Source organism: Aquarana catesbeiana, linkage group LG07 (genome assembly GCF_042186555.1).
Source record: "Aquarana catesbeiana isolate 2022-GZ linkage group LG07, ASM4218655v1, whole genome shotgun sequence".
NCBI classification, from domain to species: domain Eukaryota; kingdom Metazoa; phylum Chordata; class Amphibia; order Anura; family Ranidae; genus Aquarana; species Aquarana catesbeiana.
In genome coordinates this window covers 4,302,845-4,325,639 of record NC_133330.1, presented here as the reverse complement: position 1 = coordinate 4,325,639, position 22,795 = coordinate 4,302,845, and the positions used below count along the sequence as shown (strand labels likewise).

At 41.5% G+C, this 22,795-nt stretch overlaps 2 protein-coding genes across 2 annotated transcripts; both read right to left on the bottom strand.

Annotated features, from left to right (window-relative positions):
- Positions 1-4,572: 4,572 nt before the first annotated feature.
- Positions 4,573-5,490, bottom strand: LOC141102442 (olfactory receptor 1J21-like). The gene has a single exon (XM_073591393.1). The coding sequence runs from the start codon at positions 5,488-5,490 to the stop codon at positions 4,573-4,575; it is 918 nt and encodes a 305-aa protein (XP_073447494.1).
- An 11,449-nt stretch (positions 5,491-16,939) lies between these two features.
- Positions 16,940-17,857, bottom strand: LOC141102441 (olfactory receptor 1J21-like). The gene has a single exon (XM_073591392.1). The coding sequence runs from the start codon at positions 17,855-17,857 to the stop codon at positions 16,940-16,942; it is 918 nt and encodes a 305-aa protein (XP_073447493.1).
- Positions 17,858-22,795: the final 4,938 nt, after the last annotated feature.

The following is a 22,795-nucleotide window of genomic DNA, read 5'->3' as shown; positions in this document are numbered from 1 at the left end:
CCCACAACCACCAGGCAAGGGTTGTGGGGATGAGGCCCTTGTCCTCATCAACATTGGGCAAGGTGCTTTGGGGGAACCCCAAAGCACCCTCCCAATGTTGAGGGCATGTGGTCTGGTACGGTTCAGGAGGGGGGCCGCTCTCTCCTCCCCCCTCTTTTCCTGGGGCCTGCCAGGTTGCGTGCTCAGATAAGGGTCTGGTATGAATTTTTGGGGGGACCCCATGCCATTTTTTTTTTATTTCGGCGTGGGGTTCCCCTTAAAATCCATACCAGACCTGAAGGGTCTGGTATGGATTTTGAGGGGGACCCCCACGCCTTTTTTTTATTTTGGTGCGGGGTTCCCCTTAATATCCATACCAGACCTAAAGGGCCTGGTATGGAATTTAGGGGGACCCCCACGCCGATAAGGTCGATAAGGATGCAACTTTTACAAAAGGTTTGAAACGGATAGCTTCATTCAGGACTGGGAATTGGGTAGCTTGAAGGTTGTGGATCCAAGTCGTTTCGGCTTAGCACTTTAACCCCTCCAGTCACGCTGGCTGGATGTGTTCCAAAGCAAAAAAAAAATCATGCTGGATAGTGCCAAAATTGTGGTATAGCCCAATGTGTCTACTCATGGGGGTCTCTAACTTACCATTAGAAATTAAATGTGAGGAAATGTTTGAAAAAAGGACTTTGGTTTTTCCAATGTAGGAAGCGCCACAGAAGCAGTTAATAATATACACGAAACCAGCAGTTTGACAATTGACCTAATGTTTGGGTTTGTCCATTTGGGAGGGTGACATTGTGGTTGTTTAGGATCCAGGGGCAATACCTAAGCTTCCTACGGGGGGGAGTGCCAACTTCAGAACGTGTTGATCTACCAACACCCACATAAGGGCTATGAACCGATCGGTCCCTATTTGATTGTGATCTTTTGAATTAAGTATTTCAAGATATGGCTTAATATATTTTCTGGCTGCATCATCTGCTTATGTTGTGCGGTATTCCTAGTAATCAAACGTGTAGTCTGAGAGGATGTTTTGGTCTTTGTATGAAAAATCTGTGAGCATCTGTCGCGATCTTTGGCTTTATTATAGGCCTTTTTAAGGATCGGCATGGATGTTTGTATATATTCGTAGCTCAGTGGTAGAATTCTCACTTGCCATGCGGGTTGTCTGGGTCCAATTCCTGGCCAATGCCTTGTAATCAAATGTATATTGTGAGAGGGTGTTTTGGTCTTCGTATGAAGGATTCATTTTGGGCTTGGCTCTATTGTAGGCCTTCTTAGAAATCTATATATACAGTATCTCACAAAAGTGAGTACATCCTTCACATTTTTGTAAATCTTTTATTCTACCTTTTTATGTGACAACACTGAAGAAATAATGGTGGCCACACAAAATATTGACACTTTGGGCCCAATTTGGAGATTTTCACTTAGGGGTGTACTGACTTTTGTTGCCAGCGGTTTAGACATTAATGGCTGTGTGTTGAGTTATTTTGAGGGGACAGCAAATTTACACTGTTATACAAGCTGTACACTCACTACTTTACATTGTAGACAAGTGTCATTTCTTCAGTGTTGTCACATGAAAAATGTGAGGGGTGTAATCACTTTTGTGAGATACTGTATGTATAGATAGATAGATAGATAGATAGATAGATAGATAGATAGATAGATAGATAGATAGATAGATAGATAGATAGATAGATAGACAGATAGACAGATAGACAGATAGACAGATAGACAGATAGACAGATAGACAGATAGACAGATAGACAGATAGACAGATAGACAGATAGATAGATAGATAGATAGATAGATAGATAGATAGATAGATAGATAGATAGATAGATAGATAGATAGATAGATAGATAGATCTATCTATCTATCTATCTATATACTATATATCTATCTATGGTTCAGTTGTAGAATTCTCAGGGATGCAAAAAATATTTATATTATATTTAAATACATTTAACTTCTAAATTGTTATTCTCTGTAATTTATTTTACTAGAAATTGTATAGGATTGTTTTCTATTTATTGTACATATTTTACATGTTATCTGTTTTTATCGGTACAGTTTGTGTCGGGTCATTTATTTCATGTATATTTTTAATTCATTTTGTTCTTTATATTTATTTCATTTTAAAAATACAGTTTCTTATAGCTTTTAGATCTTTTGTGGCTGCCTGATAACCCCATCAGACAATTCATGCCTTTTACCACGGATTTAAAAAATCAGGTGCCACATCTACTACTAAAAGAGCGATTTTTTTATGTTTATAATATAATAAATCAGATTGGGGTGCTGCTGCCGATGTTATATTAAAACCAAGCAATAATGTAAATGTATAAAAAAAAAGTACATGTAAAATCCCTAACAATGGCCAGATAAACCAAAACCATTAAATTAAATCACATTTTTATTTAAACACACCTCTGCTTAGCAGCTGCTCGTTATAACACAAACACATATCTTGGCAAATGTCTAATAAAAAAAAAATACGGGATCTAAAATACATTTGCCAGCAAAGGAGAGAAATGAGAAAACTCGGGCTAGTCATTGACAAAAAAAAAAAATAATGATACATTATTTTTTATTTATTTATTTTTGTCAACGACCGGCCCAAGTTTTCTTACGTCTCTCCTCATTTCTCTCCTCTTCATTTAGACAATGAAGACCAAAAAAAAAAAACGATAGTGTATGATATGTCATCAGAAGAGGACAAAAAAATGCATTCATGAACCCCGTGTGTGCTGGAATCCCTGTAGTCAGGGGTGGAGGCCCTTTCCCACCCGAATATCACTTCAGGGCTTCCGAAATTCCAGATCCCAAATATCTCTCTATTAACCCAGAGAGAACTGCGAGTCAGTCTTCTACTGATTATGGCTTTTACTGGGAATTCCTCACCCATCCTGGGTGACCCCCTGAATACTTCCACACTACCCTTAAAGGGACCCTCAAAGGGACCATAACCCAAATATCGGTGCTATATAGCACCCGTCCAGGACCCAACCTTGGCGTCCTGTACACTACATACATAGTCAGGTTGAAAAAAGATACGAGTCCATCTAGTTCAGGGGTAGGTAACCTGGGGCCCTCCAGCTGTTGCAGAACTACAAGCCCCATCATGCCTCTGGGAGTAATTGTAACCGCCAGCCTTGCAATGGCTCATGGGAAATGTAGTTCCACAGCAGCTGGAGGGCCCCAGGTTGCCTCCCCCTGATCTAGTTCGACCAATAAAAGGGAGGAAAAAAAATCATACAATCCTATATACGCAATCTTATACCCGCAGTTGATCTAGAGCAGTGTTCTCCAAACTGCGGCCCGGGGGCCATATGTGGCCCTTTGCTTTAATTTAACCAGTCCCTTGGGACATTATTTCATCCACACCAACAATGGGGCATAATTCTTCCCAATGACACCAATGAAGTGGCATAATTCCTCCCAATAATACCAACAATGGCACACAATTCCTCCCACTGACACCAACAATGGGGCCCAATGACATCAATGATGGGGCACAATTCCTCCCACTTACACCTATAATGGGCACAATTATTATCACTGAAACAAACAATGGGGTGTAATTTTTTCCCACTGATGTTGAGACCTTCATTACTCCCACCGACTCCTAAAGTCTGAAGGACAGTAAGCTGGCCCTTTGTTTAGAAAGTTTGGAGACCTCTGATCGAGAGGAAGGCAAAAAAAACAGCAAAGCATGATCCAATTTGCTACAGCAGGGAATTTTAAGGCCTTTTTAAAAACCAGCTCTTGAGGGAGTCTATTCCACATTTTCACAGCTCTTACTGCGAAGAAGCCTTTCTGTATTTGCAGATTAAGTCTCTTTTCCTCTAGACTTAAAGAGTCCTTGTCCTCTGTGATGGCCTTAAAGTGAATAACTCAACACCAAGTTCACTATACGGACCACATATGTATTTGTATATGGAGATCATATCCCCCCTTATGTATTTATACATGGAGATCAAATCCCCCCTTATGTATTTATACATGGAGATCAAATCCCCCTTATGTAATTATACATGGAGATCATATCCCCCTAATCTCCTCTTCTCAAGAGAGAATAATTCCAGTTCCTCTAATCTTTCCTCATAGCTGAGCTCCTCCATGCCTCTTATGAGTTTGGTTGGACTTCTCTGCACTTTCTCCAGTTCCCCGATATCCTTTTTGAGAACTGGAGCCCGAAACTGAACTGCGTATTCCAGATGAGGTCTTACTAATGATGTGTACAGATGATATCTCTCTCTCTTATACAAGAAAGGACTTTGCTGCTCACTTTGGAAATTGCAGCTTGGCATTGCATGATATTATTGAGCTTATGATCTACCAAAACACCCAGATCCTTCTCCACCATTGATTCCCCAGTTGTAGTCCCCCTAGTATGTATGATGCATAATCTTAGCCCTCGAGTGCAGAACTTTACATTTATCAACATTAAATCTCATTTGCCACATAGTCACCCAATTAAACAGTGCATTGAGGTTGGCTTGTAAGTTGGAGACATCGAGCTGCATTGCATGAAAGTTATTTCTATCTAAATCTAGTTCTGGATTGGCTTATTATTCAGGGATTTAAAGTCCTCCTGAATGCTGCCTTAAGGTCGTTGTTCCTCAGGCTGTAGATGAGAGGATTGAGCAAAGGGTTAATGAGGGCAGATATGACTGAAAACAGCTTGTTTATGCCAAACATATTAGTGGAAGTGGGAACGAAGTAAATAAAAATGATGGAGCCATAGTAGATGAAGACCACCAAGAGGTGCGATGTGCAGGTAGAGAATGCTTTCAGCTTTCCAGTTTTGCCACGAATGTGGAGAATTGTACTGATAATTCTAACATATGGAAGAAATGTGAAAAGAAAGGCAGTTAATGACACACTGCTGCTCAATGCAAAAATGAGCACTATGTTTATTGTTGGGTCTGTACATGTGATCTGGAACAAGTGTGGAAGGTCACAGAAGAAGCTGTGGATGGAATTTGGACCACAGAAGGACAACCTGAGTGAACAAAGTGTATGAACCAAGGAAAAAATAAACCCAAAGACCCAAATTATAACAGCTAAATGACTGCACATCCTCCAGGACATAATTTGTGTGTAATGTAGGGGGTGGCAGATGGCGATGTACCGGTCATAGGACATAGCCGAGAGCAAGACAAGTTCTGAGCAAGCAAAATAGACAAAGAAGAAGATTTGGGCTGTACAGGCAGGGAGGGATATTGATCGGTTTTTGGTGATCAAGTCAAAGAGCATCCTTGGTGCAGTTACTGATGAATAGGACATGTCCAGAAATGCCAAATTGCTGAGAAAAAAATACATTGGGTTGTGTAGATGGTAGTCAGTGATGACCAAGAAAAATATAATGAGGTTTGTGATAAGAGTCATCAGATAGATCAGAAGGAAGAGCACAAAAAGTCCATTCATGGTTGGTGGATGGTCTGATAGACCCACAAGAATAAGAGTGGTAATCTTTGTGAGATTTCTCATATTCACTTAAAGTGTAAATGTATCAACAAAGCACAGAAAGAAAATTATTATTCTGAGAAATGATTAATAGGAAAACCTGTGTGCCGACACCTTATGCTCAGACTTCCATATAAACATTTGATTCAGTTCTTGACTTATATAGATATAAAATCCTGACATTCCCACAGGACAGTCTGATGTGTTGTAAGACAACAAAGCTTTAAGTCTCGTTAAATGTCTCTTAAGATGTCATTTAAAACACCTTTGTCACCCGAGAGCCTTTCTTTTTATAAAACTATGTTTAAAGTTATCTTTAAATAAATACATTAAAATGTAATAAATTAATTTCTGACTAAAACTCTACTGTAATTCCATTCTTCTTCATTTCCATTTTATTGGCTATTGGACAAGTACAAAACGCTTTAAAGGGTAACTAAAAAAAAAAAAAAAAATAGCAAATAAATAAAAAATAATATGACATATACAATTACGTTTCAAGTAAAATTGTAATTGAATGTTATTAAAAATCACCTTTTCTTTTCAAACTGCAGCCGCTGTAATTTTCTGTAAAATGTAATGTAATATGGCCACCTGGAGGCGCTGTTTACAGAAAGCCCACCAGAAGCATAATTTCCTGCTTGTGTGATTGGCTCACTGATTTTCCCAGAAGTCTGCAAGATACAAGTCAGGTTTTTGGCATCCCCTGCAACAAAAATTTCATTTTTTGTTAAGATACTCCCAATAGGAAATCATGTCTAAAGGGATGTAGACCCTGCAAGTTTCCTCATTAGGGCCCTGTAGGTGCAGCAGCTGGTTGATTATTATTATTATACAGGATTTATAAAGTGCCAACAGATTGAGCAGGGCTAACCAAAATAATAATTAAGAAACTACTTCCATTAGACTCACTTACCACATGGACACAGACAAACACACAGGCATTTCTTCAGAATTACAAAAGGTAGGAATCTGCAACAAAGATGGTTAAAGTAGATGTAAACCCGATTCATGAAATCTGAGCTGGGCACATCTATCTGCTGTATTTTCTTATCTTTCTTCAAAGCCCTAAGGCTTTCTCCTGCTCCGTTTTTCTGTTATCAGCTTGATAATGTCTGACAAGTTCTCTGACATCTGTGATAAAACCAGGCTGAATTTTGTGTCCTGGTGGGTGCTATAAATAGATTAGCAGAGAGCTGGTCTATTCACAGTACAGCTCTGCAAGTCTCTGCCTATGTGGAGAGGGGGTGTGTGCCTTTCCTCCAATCAGCTACCTCACAGTGTATTGCAAAAATCCACTCCCACAGGTGAATCAAGAAGAGAATATTCTATCAGGACGAGCTCTTTCTAAACAGTATATAAATCTGAAGACAGCAGATATACCTGTACAACTTATTCAGGTTTGTTTCATCTCTGTGTTATCATCTGAGGCTGTTCACTTCACTGGGTATATGTGAGGGTTTACATCCACTTTAAAATCCTTCCAATGTAGATTGATCGCCCAGCGGGGAATGTCTTTTTCTCAAAAAAAAAAAGTGGAGTTACTCTTTGAAAAGTGAACAGTTACTGTAAATGTTTTTCTGATTACTGTTTTCATTTAGCTTCAAAATATTGTCATAACCTTTATTAATGATTATTGAAAAAAAAGAAAGTTTATGAAAATGATTGAATAAATCAGTGGAAAACAAAAAGGTTGATTGTTGGTCTTTGGGCAGCATGTTGGGCAAAGCTAGAGATCTGCAAGACTTCGGGCACAACTCGGAGGAGGAAATTCTGAAAGCCAACATTTGGATAGAAATCTTTGGAGGCTCGAGGTCTGCTAGAGGACACCGTCCATGAGAGAAAAACACCAACTTGTACCTCAAGTGTTTAATTTCTTAAAATGGGGTTGAAAAGCCCCTTAGGTATGGTAGGATTTTAAGGGCACAGAAATATGTAGAATTAATGACTTGCCTACCGGGCACTCCACCCCCCCCCCCCCCCTTCCTGCCCAGGCCAATTTTCAGCTTTCAGAGCTGTCCCACTTTGCATGACAATTGCACGGTCATGCGGCACTGTATCCATATGACATTTATATCATTCTTTTCACACAAATAGAGCTGAAACGCATAGACATCACCAGACGCTGGGTTTCATCCCTGGTGATGCTCTGCCAGGCCTCTACTGCAACTGTCTTCAGTTCCTGCTTGTTCTTGGGGCATTTTCCCTTCAGTTTTGTCTTCAGCAAGTGAAATGTATGCTCAATCGGATTCAGGTCAGGTGATTGACTTGGCCATTGCATAACATTCCACTTCTTTCCCTTAAAAAACTCTTTGGTTGCTTTCGCAGTATGCTTCGAGTCATTGGCCATCTGCACCGTGAAGCGCCGTCCGATGAGTTCTGAAGCATTTTGCTGAATATGAGCAGAAAATATCGTCCGAAACACTTCAGAATTCATCCTGCTGCTTTTGTCAGCAGTCACATCATCAATAAATACAAGAGAACCAGTTCCATTGGCAGCCATACATGCCCACGCCATGACACTACCACCGCCATGCTTCACTGATGAGGTGGTATGCTTTGGATCATGAGCAGTTCCTTTCCTTCTCCATACTCTTCTCTTCCCATCACTCTGGTACAAGTTGATCTTGGTCTCATCTGTCCATAGGATGTTGTTCCAGAACTGTGAAGGCTTTTTTAGATGTTGTTTGGCAAACTCTAATCTGGCCTTCCTGTTTTTGAGGCTCACCAATGGTTTACATCTTGTGGTGAACCCTCTGTATTCACTCTGGTGAAGTCTTCTCTTGATTGTTGACTTTGACACACATACAACTACCTCCTGGAAGGTGTTCTTGATCTGGCCAACTGTTGTGAAGGGTGTTTTCTTCACCAGGGAAAGAATTCTTCGGTCATCCACCACAGTGGTTTTCCGTGGTCTTCCAGGTCTTTTGGTGTTGCTGAGCTCACCGGTGCGTTCTTTCTTTTTAAGGATGTTCCAAACAGTTGATTTGGCCACTCCTAATGTTTTTTCTATCTCTCTGATGGGTTTGTTTTGTTTTTTCAGCCTAATGATGGCTTGCTTCACTGATAGTGACAGCTCTTTGGATCTCATATTGAGAGTTGACAGCAACAGGTTCCAAATGCAAATAGCACACTTGAAATGAACTCTGGACCTTTTATCTGCTCCTTGTAAATTGGATAATGAGGGAATAACAAATAACTGGCCATGGAACTGCTGAGCAGCCAATTGTCCCATTACTTTTGGTCCCTTAAAAAGCGGGAGGCACATATATACAAACTGTTGTAATTCCTACTCCGTTCACCTGATTTGGATGTAAATACCCTCAAATTAAAGCTGAAAGTCTGCAGTTAAAGCACATCTTGTTCATTTCAAATCCATTGTGGTGGTGTATAGAGCCAAAAAGATTAGAATTGTGTCCATGTCCCAATACTTATGGACCTGACTGTATATAATCACTGCTGGGATTTTTATTTTTTGCTAAAAAAAACGAAAAAATAACTTTTTTTAAGTTTTTCTTAGTTTCTGTCAGTACATTTTGTAGATAAGTCATTTTTGTCCTTCACTGTGTGCGCTGATGAGGCGGCACTTAAAGGAACTGATGAGGCAGCCCTGAAGGGCACTGATTAGGTGGCACTGATGAGGAGGCACTAATGAGCACTGATAGGCGCACTAATGGGCACTTATAGGTAGCGCTGGTGGGCACAGATAGGTGGCACTAATGGGCACTGATGGGCACTGAAGGGGTGGCACTTATGGGCACTGATTAGGTGGCACTGATGAGGAGGCACTAATATGCCGCACAAATGCGCACTGATAGGCACTTATAAGTAGCACTGGTGGGCACTGATAGGTGGCACTGATAGGTGGCACTAATGAACACTGATGGGCACTTATAGGTAGCACTGGTGGGCACTAATATGCAACACTAATGGACACTGATAGGCGCACTGATAGGCACTTATAGGTAGCACTGCTGGGCACTGATAGGTGGCACTGATGGGCAGCACTGAAAGGCAGCAGTGACTGGCATCACTAATGGACACTGATTGGTGTCACTGATGGGCACTGCTGGGGCTGTACTATAATCAGGGCATCGATGATCAATGTCTTGATTACCTTTACAGGTTTCCCCTGCGAGGAGATGCCGCTGATCTGCTCTCCTCACCACACACACTGTAAGTGTTAGCTGAGGAGAGCCAATACATGGCACTACCTTGTTTACATGTGATCGGCTGAGGTTGGACTCAGCCGATCACATCATGGGTATATCTTCGGCTCTTTACCGAGATCGGGGTCGCAGCAAGTCCTAGGAATGTGGCTCGGCCACAATCTTCGTTCCCGCGTGGGCGTACGAGAGCAGCGGTTCTGGGGCGTCGTCATATGACATCATCCCAGAACGAGAGCGCATCCCGCCCGCCGTCATTTTACTATACGGCGGGCGGGAAGTAGTTTAAAATACAAACTTTATTACAAAATCACACTTTTAAAACCAAAACAGACATTTATATTTAAAATTCATGTTCATGATACATAAACCTTTTCCATAGTCAGCCCTGTAGAGGTATATAAACTTATATCCAATGATATGCCTGAGCAGTGTCATCCTTATATTGTATTTCTCTGCAAAATGCAACACGTTTCTTGGACTTTGGTTCACTTCATCAGGAGCTTATTAGAGGAATTTATATGATCTTCACTGGGAAGGGCCAAAAGAGACCAAAAAGGGAAAGAGGACAATTAAACACCAGAAGATAGAAGCATAGAAGGGTCCACACAGGGATATATAGTATGTGTGCAGAAATGTGTGATTTACTTCCATTATTAGCTGCTGGGAAGTCCACACAGGTTCCACCTCTATTCTGGGAACACTCGTCTTTTGTTTGAAATTTATGGAGCCCTTTCCTGACACTCTAAGTGGATTAATGCAAAAACGTTATTGATACAGGCCACAAGGCATCAGATATTATATCAGTAAATTATAGATCATTAATAATGGAAGGAAATCAAACATTTCTGCAGGCATATGTAGCGGTACCCCTGAAGGGGCTGCTGAAAGTTGTGGCCCACCCATCACCCTGCCCAGCCCGGCATTCAATTTCCAAATCACCTTGTTTGTTTTTGTTGTTTTTATTGAGGGAATAGAACTTGGATGGGTAAAGGAATTTCTGGGATGCCCAATAGAACAAACGATTGCATGATTGTATAGCAATCAATTATTGGATTGTATAGCAATCAATTTGGGACAGCTATATACACTCTGTTACTCTAGTCTCCTCCAGCACAACTCTTACTTGCAGACTGTTACTCTCTCTCTCTCTCTCTCCAGCACATCTCTTACTTTCTCAGGCACAGCTAGCACATGTTTTAGGCCTGACACTGGCTCAGCCAGGCCTTAGGAATTGCCTTTTGCAGGCAGGGACCGCGGGCCCCTTTAATGTAGCAAAAATAGAAAAGAAAGTCTCTAGTTATAGCTGTCCTATAGGTGGACTACTGCTCCTAGTAAGCCCTCTTCAGACCCTGGCAGCCCTCCTGGCTGCAGCTGCCTTACTTTACTGCCCATGAGATCACAGTCCTTACTGCTGGCTCTGCACCCATCCCAGAATGCACTCTCCCAGTCCTCCCAGGCATGCTACCCCAGTCCTCTTGATAGCACATGTCACTCACTGGCTGTCCTTGCTGCAACCGGTGGTTCCCTCCTGAAGACTTGCCCGGCAGTACTAGCTCCTGCTGTCCTCTCTGACTCCTCCTGTGCCTCCTGCTCAGATCCTTCATGAGTTCTTGAAGGGCTCCATTCTGCACCCGTTTCCCAGGCCCAAGGTCACCCCCCAGACTGGGGAGCTCCTTCAACGGCCCCGGCAGCCTAGTATTTCATCCTTGGTTCTTCCACCCGACAACTCCTTCCTGGCTGGGCTGACTCAGGGTATTTCAAAGAGGCCTGCCCCCTGCCAATTCTAGTTGGGGATTGGGATGAATCCTCTAGAAGAAAGAGGGAGGTGACAATGAAGTGAGGCTGTCTGTTAGTCATCAGCTGCTACTCGGAGCCACTCTCAGCCCACACAAACCAAAACAAACAGGCCTAGCTTCCAGCTAGGCCTAACCAAATTTGCCTGCACTCACAAAAATCTCACCTCTAGCACCTACCTATGTAGAGGGTTCTACACATATACATTGCTATATCCCTGTGTAGACCCTCCTGTATCCTGGTTAGGGATGAGCTTTGAGTTTGAGTCTTCTTCCCTTCTTCATGCTCGGGACACTCCGCATCCATGATGGGAGGCTCCCGCTGTGCGACGCTTCTCGTCTTCTGACGGTTCTTAAATAATGTGGGGCGGGGTCACCGGGTGGCCCCGCCCTCCGTTATTTAAGAACCGTCAGAAGACTGGACTTGACGGGGGCTTCCTCGAGGCTCTCCCCGTAATGTCAGAGGGGATCACCCACCCCGCCCCCCTCTGATGTCACGGGGAAAGCCACAGGGAAGTCCCCGTCAAGTCCCCGTGCGTCAGAGGGGGGCGGGGTCACCGGGTGGCCCTGCCCTCTGTTATTTAAGAACCGTCAGAAGACGAGAAGCGTCATTCAGCGGGAGCCTCCCATCATGGATGCGGAGCGACCCGAGCATGAAGAAGGGAAGAAGACACCACGGAGGAAGATGCCGGACGAGAACACCGGAGCAAGAAGCAGAGAATCGGAGGAAGAAGAAGAAGAATATGGAGGAAGAAATCGAAGGAAGATAGAAGATAGAAGAAAGAAGATAGAAGATAGAAGAAAGAAGATGGAAAAAAAAGCATTTAAAAAAAGGAATTGTCAAAAACTGTCTCTTGTCATTTTTAACATTTTTGACACTTTTTTTGTGAAATGGTAGGGGTAAAGTACCCCCTTACCATTTCACACGGGGGAGGCCGGGATCTGGGGGTCCCCTTGTTAAATCACAAGACCCCCACAACCACCAGGCAAGGGTTGTGGGGATGAGGCCCTTGTCCTCATCAACATGGGGCAAGGTGCTTTGGGGGGACCCCAAAGCACCCTCCCAATGTTGAGGGCATGTGGTCTGGTACGGTTCAGGAGGGGGGCCGCTCTCTCTTCCCCCCTCTGTTCCTGGGGTCTGCCAGGTTGCGTGCTCAGATAAGGGTCTGGTATGGATTTTTGCGGGGACCCCATGCCATTTTTTTTTATTTTGGTGCGGGGTTCCCCTTAATATCCATACCAGACCTAAAGGGCCTGGTATGGAATTTAGGGGGACCCCCACGCCGATAAGGTCGATAAGGATGCAACTTTTACAAAAGGTTTGAAATGGATAGCTTCATTCTGAACTGGGAATTGGGTAGCTTGAAGGTTGTGGATCCAAGTCGTTTCGGCTTAGCACTTTAACCCCTCCAGTCACGCTGGCGGGATGTGTTCCAAAGCAAAAAAAAATCATGGTGGATAGTGCCAAAACTGTGGTATAGCCCAATGTGTCTACTCATGGGGGTCTCTAACTTACTATTAGAAATTAAATGTGAGGAAATATTTGAAAAAAGGACTTTGGTTTTTCCAATGTAGGAAGCGCCACAGAAGCAGTTAATAATATACACGAAACCAGCAGTTTGACAATTGACCTAATGTTTGGGTTTGTCCATTTGGGAGGATGACATTGTGGTCGTTTAGGATCCAGGGGCAATACCTAAGCTTCCTAGGGGGGGGAGTGCCAACTTCAGAACGTGTTGGTCTACCAACACCCACATAAGGGCTATGAACCGATCAGTCCCTATTTGATTGTGATCTTTTGAATTAAGTATTTCAAGATATGGCTTAATATATTTTCTGGCTGCATCATCTGCTTATGTTGTGCGGTATATTTAGTAATCAAACGTGTAGTCTGAGAGGATGTTTTGGTATTTGTATGAGAAATCTGTGAGCATCTGTCGCGATCTTTGGCTTTATTATAGGCCTTTTTAAGGATCAGCATGGATGTTTGTATATATTCGTAGCTCAGTGGTAGAATTCTCACTTGCCATGCGGGTTGTCTGGGTCCAATTCCTGGCCAATGCCTTGTAATCAAATGTATATTGTGAGAGGGTGTTTTGGTCTTCGTATGAAGGATTCATTTTGGGCTTGGCTCTATTGTAGGCCTTCTTAGAGATCTATATATACAGTATCTCCCAAAAGTGAGTACATCCTTCACATTTTTGTAAATCTTTTATTCTACCTTTTTATGCGACAACACTGAAGAAATAATGGTGGCCACACAAAATATTGACACTTTGGGCCCAATTTGGAGATTTTCACTTAGGGGTGTACTGACTTTTGTTGCCAGCGGTTTAGACATTAATGGCTGTGTGTTGAGTTATTTTGAGGGGACAGCAAATTTACACTGTTATACAAGCTGTACACTCACTACTTTACATTGTAGACAAGTGTCATTTCTTCAGTGTTGTCACATGAAAAATGTGAGGGGTGTAATCACTTTTGTGAGATACTGTATGTATAGATAGATAGATAGATAGATAGATAGATAGATAGATAGATAGATAGATAGATAGATAGATAGATAGATAGATAGATAGATAGATAGATAGATAGACAGATAGACAGATAGACAGATAGACAGATAGACAGATAGACAGATAGACAGATAGACAGATAGACAGATAGACAGATAGATAGATAGATAGATAGATAGATAGATAGATAGATAGATAGATAGATAGATAGATAGATAGATAGATAGATAGATAGATAGATAGATAGATAGATAGATAGATAGATAGATAGATAGATAGATAGATCTATCTATCTATCTATCTATATACTATATATCTATCTATGGTTCAGTTGTAGAATTCTCAGGGATGCAAAAAATATTTATATTATATTTAAATACATTTAACTTCTAAATTGTTATTCTCTGTAATTTATTTTACTAGAAATTGTATAGGATTGTTTTCTATTTATTGTACATATTTTACATGTTATCTGTTTTTATCGGTACAGTTTGTGTCGGGTCATTTATTTCATGTATATTTTTAATTCATTTTGTTCTTTATATTTATTTCATTTTAAAAATACAGTTTCTTATAGCTTTTAGATCTTTTGTGGCTGCCTGATAACCCCATCAGACAATTCATGCCTTTTACCACGGATTTAAAAAATCAGGTGCCACATCTACTACTAAAAGAGCGATTTTTTTATGTTTATAATATAATAAATCAGATTGGGGTGCTGCTGCCGATGTTATATTAAAACCAAGCAATAATGTAAATGTATAAAAAAAAAGTACATGTAAAATCCCTAACAATGGCCAGATAAACCAAAACCATTAAAGTAAATCACATTTTTATTTAAACACACCTCTGCTTAGCAGCTGCTCGTTATAACACAAACACATATCTTGGTAAATGTCTAATAAAAAAAAAATACGGGATCTAAAATACATTTGCCAGCAAAGGAGAGAAATGAGAAAACTCGGGCTAGTCATTGACAAAAAAAAAAAATAATGATACATTATTTTTTATTTATTTATTTTTGTCAACGACCGGCCCAAGTTTTCTTACGTCTCTCCTCATTTCTCTCCTCTTCATTTAGACAATGAAGACCAAAAAAAAAAAACGATAGTGTATGATATGTCATCAGAAGAGGACAAAAAAATGCATTCATGAACCCCGTGTGTGCTGGAATCCCTGTAGTCAGGGGTGGAGGCCCTTTCCCACCCGAATATCACTTCAGGGCTTCCGAAATTCCAGATCCCAAATATCTCTCTATTAACCCAGAGAGAACTGCGAGTCAGTCTTCTACTGATTATGGCTTTTACTGGGAATTCCTCACCCATCCTGGGTGACCCCCTGAATACTTCCACACTACCCTTAAAGGGACCCTCAAAGGGACCATAACCCAAATATCGGTGCTATATAGCACCCGTCCAGGACCCAACCTTGGCGTCCTGTACACTACATACATAGTCAGGTTGAAAAAAGATACGAGTCCATCTAGTTCAGGGGTAGGTAACCTGGGGCCCTCCAGCTGTTGCAGAACTACAAGCCCCATCATGCCTCTGGGAGTAATTGTAACCGCCAGCCTTGCAATGGCTCATGGGAAATGTAGTTCCACAGCAGCTGGAGGGCCCCAGGTTGCCTCCCCCTGATCTAGTTCGACCAATAAAAGGGAGGAAAAAAAATCATACAATCCTATATACGCAATCTTATACCCGCAGTTGATCTAGAGCAGTGTTCTCCAAACTGCGGCCCGGGGGCCATATGTGGCCCTTTGCTTTAATTTAACCAGTCCCTTGGGACATTATTTCATCCACACCAACAATGGGGCATAATTCTTCCCAATGACACCAATGAAGTGGCATAATTCCTCCCAATAATACCAACAATGGCACACAATTCCTCCCACTGACACCAACAATGGGGCCCAATGACATCAATGATGGGGCACAATTCCTCCCACTTACACCTATAATGGGCACAATTATTATCACTGAAACAAACAATGGGGTGTAATTTTTTCCCACTGATGTTGAGACCTTCATTACTCCCACCGACTCCTAAAGTCTGAAGGACAGTAAGCTGGCCCTTTGTTTAGAAAGTTTGGAGACCTCTGATCGAGAGGAAGGTAAAAAAAACAGCAAAGCATGATCCAATTTGCTACAGCAGGGAATTTTAAGGCCTTTTTAAAAACCAGCTCTTGAGGGAGTCTATTCCACATTTTCACAGCTCTTACTGCGAAGAAGCCTTTCTGTATTTGCAGATTAAGTCTCTTTTCCTCTAGACTTAAAGAGTCCTTGTCCTCTGTGATGGCCTTAAAGTGAATAACTCAACACCAAGTTCACTATACGGACCACATATGTATTTGTATATGGAGATCATATCCCCCCTTATGTATTTATACATGGAGATCAAATCCCCCCTTATGTATTTATACATGGAGATCAAATCCCCCTTATGTAATTATACATGGAGATCATATCCCCCTAATCTCCTCTTCTCAAGAGAGAATAATTCCAGTTCCTCTAATCTTTCCTCATAGCTGAGCTCCTCCATGCCTCTTATGAGTTTGGTTGGACTTCTCTGCACTTTCTCCAGTTCCCCGATATCCTTTTTGAGAACTGGAGCCCGAAACTGAACTGCGTATTCCAGATGAGGTCTTACTAATGATGTGTACAGATGATATCTCTCTCTCTTATACAAGAAAGGACTTTGCTGCTCACTTTGGAAATTGCAGCTTGGCATTGCATGATATTATTGAGCTTATGATCTACCAAAACACCCAGATCCTTCTCCACCATTGATTCCCCAGTTGTAGTCCCCCTAGTATGTATGATGCATAATCTTAGCCCTCGAGTGCAGAACTTTACATTTATCAACATTAAATCTCATTTGCCACATAGTCACCCAATTAAACAGTGCATTGAGGTTGGCTTGTAAGTTGGAGACATCGAGCTGCATTGCATGAAAGTTATTTCTATCTAAATCTAGTTCTGGATTGGCTTATTATTCAGGGATTTAAAGTCCTCCTGAATGCTGCCTTAAGGTCGTTGTTCCTCAGGCTGTAGATGAGAGGATTGAGCAAAGGGTTAATGAGGGCAGATATGACTGAAAACAGCTTGTTTATGCCAAACATATTAGTGGAAGTGGGAACGAAGTAAATAAAAATGATGGAGCCATAGTAGATGAAGACCACCAAGAGGTGCGATGTGCAGGTAGAGAATGCTTTCAGCTTTCCAGTTTTGCCACGAATGTGGAGAATTGTACTGATAATTCTAACATATGGAAGAAATGTGAAAAGAAAGGCAGTTAATGACACACTGCTGCTCAATGCAAAAATGAGCACTATGTTTATTGTTGGGTCTGTACATGTGATCTGGAACAAGTGTGGAAGGTCACAGAAGAAGCTGTGGATGGAATTTGGACCACAGAAGGACAACCTGAGTGAACAAAGTGTATGAACCAAGGAAAAAATAAACCCAAAGACCCAAATTATAACAGCTAAATGACTGCACATCCTCCAGGACATAATTTGTGTGTAATGTAGGGGGTGGCAGATGGCGATGTACCGGTCATAGGACATAGCCGAGAGCAAGACAAGTTCTGAGCAAGCAAAATAGACAAAGAAGAAGATTTGGGCTGTACAGGCAGGGAGGGATATTGATCGGTTTTTGGTGATCAAGTCAAAGAGCATCCTTGGTGCAGTTACTGATGAATAGGACATGTCCAGAAATGCCAAATTGCTGAGAAAAAAATACATTGGGTTGTGTAGATGGTAGTCAGTGATGACCAAGAAAAATATAATGAGGTTTGTGATAAGAGTCATCAGATAGATCAGAAGGAAGAGCACAAAAAGTCCATTCATGGTTGGTGGATGGTCTGATAGACCCACAAGAATAAGAGTGGTAATCTTTGTGAGATTTCTCATATTCACTTAAAGTGTAAATGTATCAACAAAGCACAGAAAGAAAATTATTATTCTGAGAAATGATTAATAGGAAAACCTGTGTGCCGACACCTTATGCTCAGACTTCCATATAAACATTTGATTCAGTTCTTGACTTATATAGATATAAAATCCTGACATTCCCACAGGACAGTCTGATGTGTTGTAAGACAACAAAGCTTTAAGTCTCGTTAAATGTCTCTTAAGATGTCATTTAAAACACCTTTGTCACCCGAGAGCCTTTCTTTTTATAAAACTATGTTTAAAGTTATCTTTAAATAAATACATTAAAATGTAATAAATTAATTTCTGACTAAAACTCTACTGTAATTCCATTCTTCTTCATTTCCATTTTATTGGCTATTGGACAAGTACAAAACGCTTTAAAGGGTAACTAAAAAAAAAAAAAAAAATAGCAAATAAATAAAAAATAATATGACATATACAATTACGTTTCAAGTAAAATTGTAATTGAATGTTATTAAAAATCACCTTTTCTTTTCAAACTGCAGCCGCTGTAATTTTCTGTAAAATGTAATGTAATATGGCCACCTGGAGGCGCTGTTTACAGAAAGCCCACCAGAAGCATAATTTCCTGCTTGTGTGATTGGCTCACTGATTTTCCCAGAAGTCTGCAAGATACAAGTCAGGTTTTTGGCATCCCCTGCAACAAAAATTTCATTTTTTGTTAAGATACTCCCAATAGGAAATCATGTCTAAAGGGATGTAGACCCTGCAAGTTTCCTCATTAGGGCCCTGTAGGTGCAGCAGCTGGTTGATTATTATTATTATACAGGATTTATAAAGTGCCAACAGATTGAGCAGGGCTAACCAAAATAATAATTAAGAAACTACTTCCATTAGACTCACTTACCACATGGACACAGACAAACACACAGGCATTTCTTCAGAATTACAAAAGGTAGGAATCTGCAACAAAGATGGTTAAAGTAGATGTAAACCCGATTCATGAAATCTGAGCTGGGCACATCTATCTGCTGTATTTTCTTATCTTTCTTCAAAGCCCTAAGGCTTTCTCCTGCTCCGTTTTTCTGTTATCAGCTTGATAATGTCTGACAAGTTCTCTGACATCTGTGATAAAACCAGGCTGAATTTTGTGTCCTGGTGGGTGCTATAAATAGATTAGCAGAGAGCTGGTCTATTCACAGTACAGCTCTGCAAGTCTCTGCCTATGTGGAGAGGGGGTGTGTGCCTTTCCTCCAATCAGCTACCTCACAGTGTATTGCAAAAATCCACTCCCACAGGTGAATCAAGAAGAGAATATTCTATCAGGACGAGCTCTTTCTAAACAGTATATAAATCTGAAGACAGCAGATATACCTGTACAACTTATTCAGGTTTGTTTCATCTCTGTGTTATCATCTGAGGCTGTTCACTTCACTGGGTATATGTGAGGGTTTACATCCACTTTAAAATCCTTCCAATGTAGATTGATCGCCCAGCGGGGAATGTCTTTTTCTCAAAAAAAAAAAGTGGAGTTACTCTTTGAAAAGTGAACAGTTACTGTAAATGTTTTTCTGATTACTGTTTTCATTTAGCTTCAAAATATTGTCATAACCTTTATTAATGATTATTGAAAAAAAAGAAAGTTTATGAAAATGATTGAATAAATCAGTGGAAAACAAAAAGGTTGATTGTTGGTCTTTGGGCAGCATGTTGGGCAAAGCTAGAGATCTGCAAGACTTCGGGCACAACTCGGAGGAGGAAATTCTGAAAGCCAACATTTGGATAGAAATCTTTGGAGGCTCGAGGTCTGCTAGAGGACACCGTCCATGAGAGAAAAACACCAACTTGTACCTCAAGTGTTTAATTTCTTAAAATGGGGTTGAAAAGCCCCTTAGGTATGGTAGGATTTTAAGGGCACAGAAATATGTAGAATTAATGACTTGCCTACCGGGCACTCCACCCCCCCCCCCTTCCTGCCCAGGCCAATTTTCAGCTTTCAGAGCTGTCCCACTTTGCATGACAATTGCACGGTCATGCGGCACTGTATCCATATGACATTTATATCATTCTTTTCACACAAATAGAGCTGAAACGCATAGACATCACCAGACGCTGGGTTTCATCCCTGGTGATGCTCTGCCAGGCCTCTACTGCAACTGTCTTCAGTTCCTGCTTGTTCTTGGGGCATTTTCCCTTCAGTTTTGTCTTCAGCAAGTGAAATGTATGCTCAATCGGATTCAGGTCAGGTGATTGACTTGGCCATTGCATAACATTCCACTTCTTTCCCTTAAAAAACTCTTTGGTTGCTTTCGCAGTATGCTTCGAGTCATTGGCCATCTGCACCGTGAAGCGCCGTCCGATGAGTTCTGAAGCATTTTGCTGAATATGAGCAGAAAATATCGTCCGAAACACTTCAGAATTCATCCTGCTGCTTTTGTCAGCAGTCACATCATCAATAAATACAAGAGAACCAGTTCCATTGGCAGCCATACATGCCCACGCCATGACACTACCACCGCCATGCTTCACTGATGAGGTGGTATGCTTTGGATCATGAGCAGTTCCTTTCCTTCTCCATACTCTTCTCTTCCCATCACTCTGGTACAAGTTGATCTTGGTCTCATCTGTCCATAGGATGTTGTTCCAGAACTGTGAAGGCTTTTTTAGATGTTGTTTGGCAAACTCTAATCTGGCCTTCCTGTTTTTGAGGCTCACCAATGGTTTACATCTTGTGGTGAACCCTCTGTATTCACTCTGGTGAAGTCTTCTCTTGATTGTTGACTTTGACACACATACAACTACCTCCTGGAAGGTGTTCTTGATCTGGCCAACTGTTGTGAAGGGTGTTTTCTTCACCAGGGAAAGAATTCTTCGGTCATCCACCACAGTGGTTTTCCGTGGTCTTCCAGGTCTTTTGGTGTTGCTGAGCTCACCGGTGCGTTCTTTCTTTTTAAGGATGTTCCAAACAGTTGATTTGGCCACTCCTAATGTTTTTTCTATCTCTCTGATGGGTTTGTTTTGTTTTTTCAGCCTAATGATGGCTTGCTTCACTGATAGTGACAGCTCTTTGGATCTCATATTGAGAGTTGACAGCAACAGGTTCCAAATGCAAATAGCACACTTGAAATGAACTCTGGACCTTTTATCTGCTCCTTGTAAATTGGATAATGAGGGAATAACAAATAACTGGCCATGGAACTGCTGAGCAGCCAATTGTCCCATTACTTTTGGTCCCTTAAAAAGCGGGAGGCACATATATACAAACTGTTGTAATTCCTACTCCGTTCACCTGATTTGGATGTAAATACCCTCAAATTAAAGCTGAAAGTCTGCAGTTAAAGCACATCTTGTTCATTTCAAATCCATTGTGGTGGTGTATAGAGCCAAAAAGATTAGAATTGTGTCCATGTCCCAATACTTATGGACCTGACTGTATATAATCACTGCTGGGATTTTTATTTTTTGCTAAAAAAAACGAAAAAATAACTTTTTTTAAGTTTTTCTTAGTTTCTGTCAGTACATTTTGTAGATAAGTCATTTTTGTCCTTCACTGTGTGCGCTGATGAGGCGGCACTTAAAGGAACTGATGAGGCAGCCCTGAAGGGCACTGATTAGGTGGCACTGATGAGGAGGCACTAATGAGCACTGATAGGCGCACTAATGGGCACTTATAGGTAGCGCTGGTGGGCACAGATAGGTGGCACTAATGGGCACTGATGGGCACTGAAGGGGTGGCACTTATGGGCACTGATTAGGTGGCACTGATGAGGAGGCACTAATATGCCGCACAAATGCGCACTGATAGGCACTTATAAGTAGCACTGGTGGGCACTGATAGGTGGCACTGATAGGTGGCACTAATGAACACTGATGGGCACTTATAGGTAGCACTGGTGGGCACTAATATGCAACACTAATGGACACTGATAGGCGCACTGATAGGCACTTATAGGTAGCACTGCTGGGCACTGATAGGTGGCACTGATGGGCAGCACTGAAAGGCAGCAGTGACTGGCATCACTAATGGACACTGATTGGTGTCACTGATGGGCACTGCTGGGGCTGTACTATAATCAGGGCATCGATGATCAATGTCTTGATTACCTTTACAGGTTTCCCCTGCGAGGAGATGCCGCTGATCTGCTCTCCTCACCACACACACTGTAAGTGTTAGCTGAGGAGAGCCAATACATGGCACTACCTTGTTTACATGTGATCGGCTGAGGTTGGACTCAGCCGATCACATGGGTATATCTTCGGCTCTTTACCGAGATCGGGGTCGCGGCACGTCCTAAGAATGCGGCTCGGCCACAATCTTCGTTCCCGCGTGGGGGTGCGAGAGCAGCGGTTCTGGGGCGTCGTCATATGACATCATCCCAGAACGAGAGCGCATCCCGCCTGACGTCATTTTACTATACGGCGGGCGGGAAGTAGTTTAAAATACAAACTTTATTACAAAATCACACTTTTAAAACCAAAACAGACATTTATATTTAAAATTCGTGTTCATGATACATAAACCTTTTCCATAGTCAGCCCTGTAGAGGTATATAAACTTATATCTAATGATATGCCTGAGCAGTGTATTTCTTATATTGTATTTCTCTGCAAAATGCAACACGTTTCTTGGACTTTGGTCCACTTCATCAGGAGCTTATTAGAGGAATTTATATGAGCTTCACTGGGAAGGGCCAAAAGAGACCAAAAAGGGAAAGAGGACAATTAAACACCAGAAGATAGAAGCACAGAAGGGTCCACACAGGGATATATAGTATGTGTGCAGAAATGTGTGATTTACTTCCATTATTAGCTGCTGGGAAGTCCACACAGGTTCCACCTCTATTCTGGGAACACTCGTCTTTTGTTTGAAATTTATGGAGCCCTTTCCTGACACTTTAAGTGGATTAATGCAAAAACGTTATTGATACACGCCACAAGGCATCAGATATTATA

What these genes read in the sequence shown, in the direction of transcription:
- LOC141102442 (XM_073591393.1), bottom strand. Translation starts at nt 5,490, where the DNA reads ATGAGAAATCTCACAAAGATTACCACTCTTATTCTTGTGGGTCTATCA.
- LOC141102441 (XM_073591392.1), bottom strand. Translation starts at nt 17,857, where the DNA reads ATGAGAAATCTCACAAAGATTACCACTCTTATTCTTGTGGGTCTATCA.